Here is a 1840-nt window from a genome sequence, read left to right on the forward strand (position 1 = left end):
ATATCATCTGGTAAATTACCTTCATCTAGTTTCCTCTTTTCACCTGGTACTAAAAAAAAAAAATATTTTCCAATTTTAGACTTGATTTTAAAATAGGCTGAGATGATACTCTATACTTAAGAGATTGGTCATATCAATTTCTGTTTTGCCAATTCAATAAAAACTTTGTAACAATTTGTTTGCCAATGAAATTACTTGGAATTAAGGCCAAGACTTAGGTTCTGGTACAACTTTAATACTAGAGCAATATCAAAATCCTATAATCATGAGCTACCAATTAACCTTCCATGAAAAATATACAATTTAATTCGATTATAGTTTATAGTGATAGATTTTGATTTGGCTAATCAAAAAGAAAGAATGATCATTTTGAATTCCAAAACTGCGTTGCAATACTTTCCAAAGTGAACCCTTATCTTGACCAAGGCGTATTATCATACTGTTACATATAAATCATACTTTACCTGCTTCTTGTGATTTAGAAGATCTGCGTGTTGTGATAGATGGTATTAGGCCAGGACTGACATTAATCAGGGTAAAATTATCACCATTACTATTAGTGCTGTTACCACTAGTAAATCTACTTAAACCACTTACACCAGTAGCACTATTTGGTGATGTCGCTACAATAAATGATACATGAGAAACTTTTATATTTTTGTTACCATACAATTACAAGATGCCAAATTCCTGTGTTTTGAAGAGTGTCAAAATCAGGAATATCTCTTATTTTTCTGGTTCAACAGGGACATCTATCTCAAAGACAATTATTTCTCTTTGCTTGCCTTTTCCAACCATATAAAGCTAGTTATGTTTCTTTAAGACCAAACCTTTCATTTATTAGATCATGACATTATTTGTGATTGAGGCTGACTATCTGAATCACTGGCTGTGGCATAAGTTAAGGTTTAGCAGTCTTATCAAACCCACATTTGCTCATAAGTGTTGGTTCACTAAGCAGAGCAGATGATTGAGTGACTGTGAAAACCTGTTTTCCCTACCAATTTAACAAATAGTGTTTACCTAAAACTTGTGCTTGAGTAAGAGGCATATTTGCAGGATTCTGTGAGAAATCAGGATCCCATATTGGTGAATTATTATTGTATACTTCCTCTTCTAACATAGACAGAAACCTAGAAAATAATGAGGATATGCCATTATAACAAAGGAAGTATCATTATTTTAACAAAAGTGCATATTCCAATAACATGGTATCTGTTTATGCTGATATCTTTATTGTGTTTATCAGTTTGATACAGAAGTCAAAAACAGTGATACAAAAATTCAAATTTGAAATTAAACATTGGCAATATATTTAATATATTAATGTCTATATTAATGCAAGATTTACAAATTTTAAATAAACTTTGAAGAAATTTGAAAACATTCGGGATATTTCAATTATATTGTCATAAGTGTTTTTTTATTGTGGACTTATATTTGGTTTATCAACTTTATTTATCCTTAAATAAGACTATCAGTTTTGATTCCATTTTATTTACTTCACAAAATACTTTTGTTCTGAAATTATTGTATTAATACTGAAATCATTACCAGTAAGTGCCAGTGTCATTTTTTCAGCATCAAAATCATGCTTACATTCATTTCTTACTTTTCAGTATGTAACTTACCTAGGAAAATGTGTCAAAACAAGTGTCCTCTTATCTGGTGGCATTTTATCTTTTTCTGCTCTGAATTTATCTAACAACTGTCTTCTCATAGTTCGAAATACTGAACGTAATAATGTTCTACCAAATATAACGGTAGTTTCAGATCGAGGTAAACTATCACATAGGCCTGGTACATGACAATAACATAACCATCTACAAAATCATAGAAA

General features: G+C 30.5%; 1 protein-coding gene across 1 annotated transcript; it reads right to left on the minus strand.

Annotated features, from left to right (window-relative positions):
- Nucleotides 1–1627: 1627 nt before the first annotated feature.
- Nucleotides 1628–1831, minus strand: LOTGIDRAFT_147778 (hypothetical protein; the record flags this gene model as incomplete). Its single annotated transcript, XM_009060651.1, has 1 exon — nt 1628–1831. A coding segment is annotated over one exon (204 nt), but the record flags the coding sequence as incomplete, so codon positions are not given.
- Between the last annotated feature and the right edge of the window lie 9 nt (nt 1832–1840).

The sequence above is a fragment of the Lottia gigantea genome, assembly GCF_000327385.1.
Source record: "Lottia gigantea unplaced genomic scaffold LOTGIsca_4377, whole genome shotgun sequence".
Lineage (NCBI taxonomy): Eukaryota > Metazoa > Mollusca > Gastropoda > Lottiidae > Lottia > Lottia gigantea.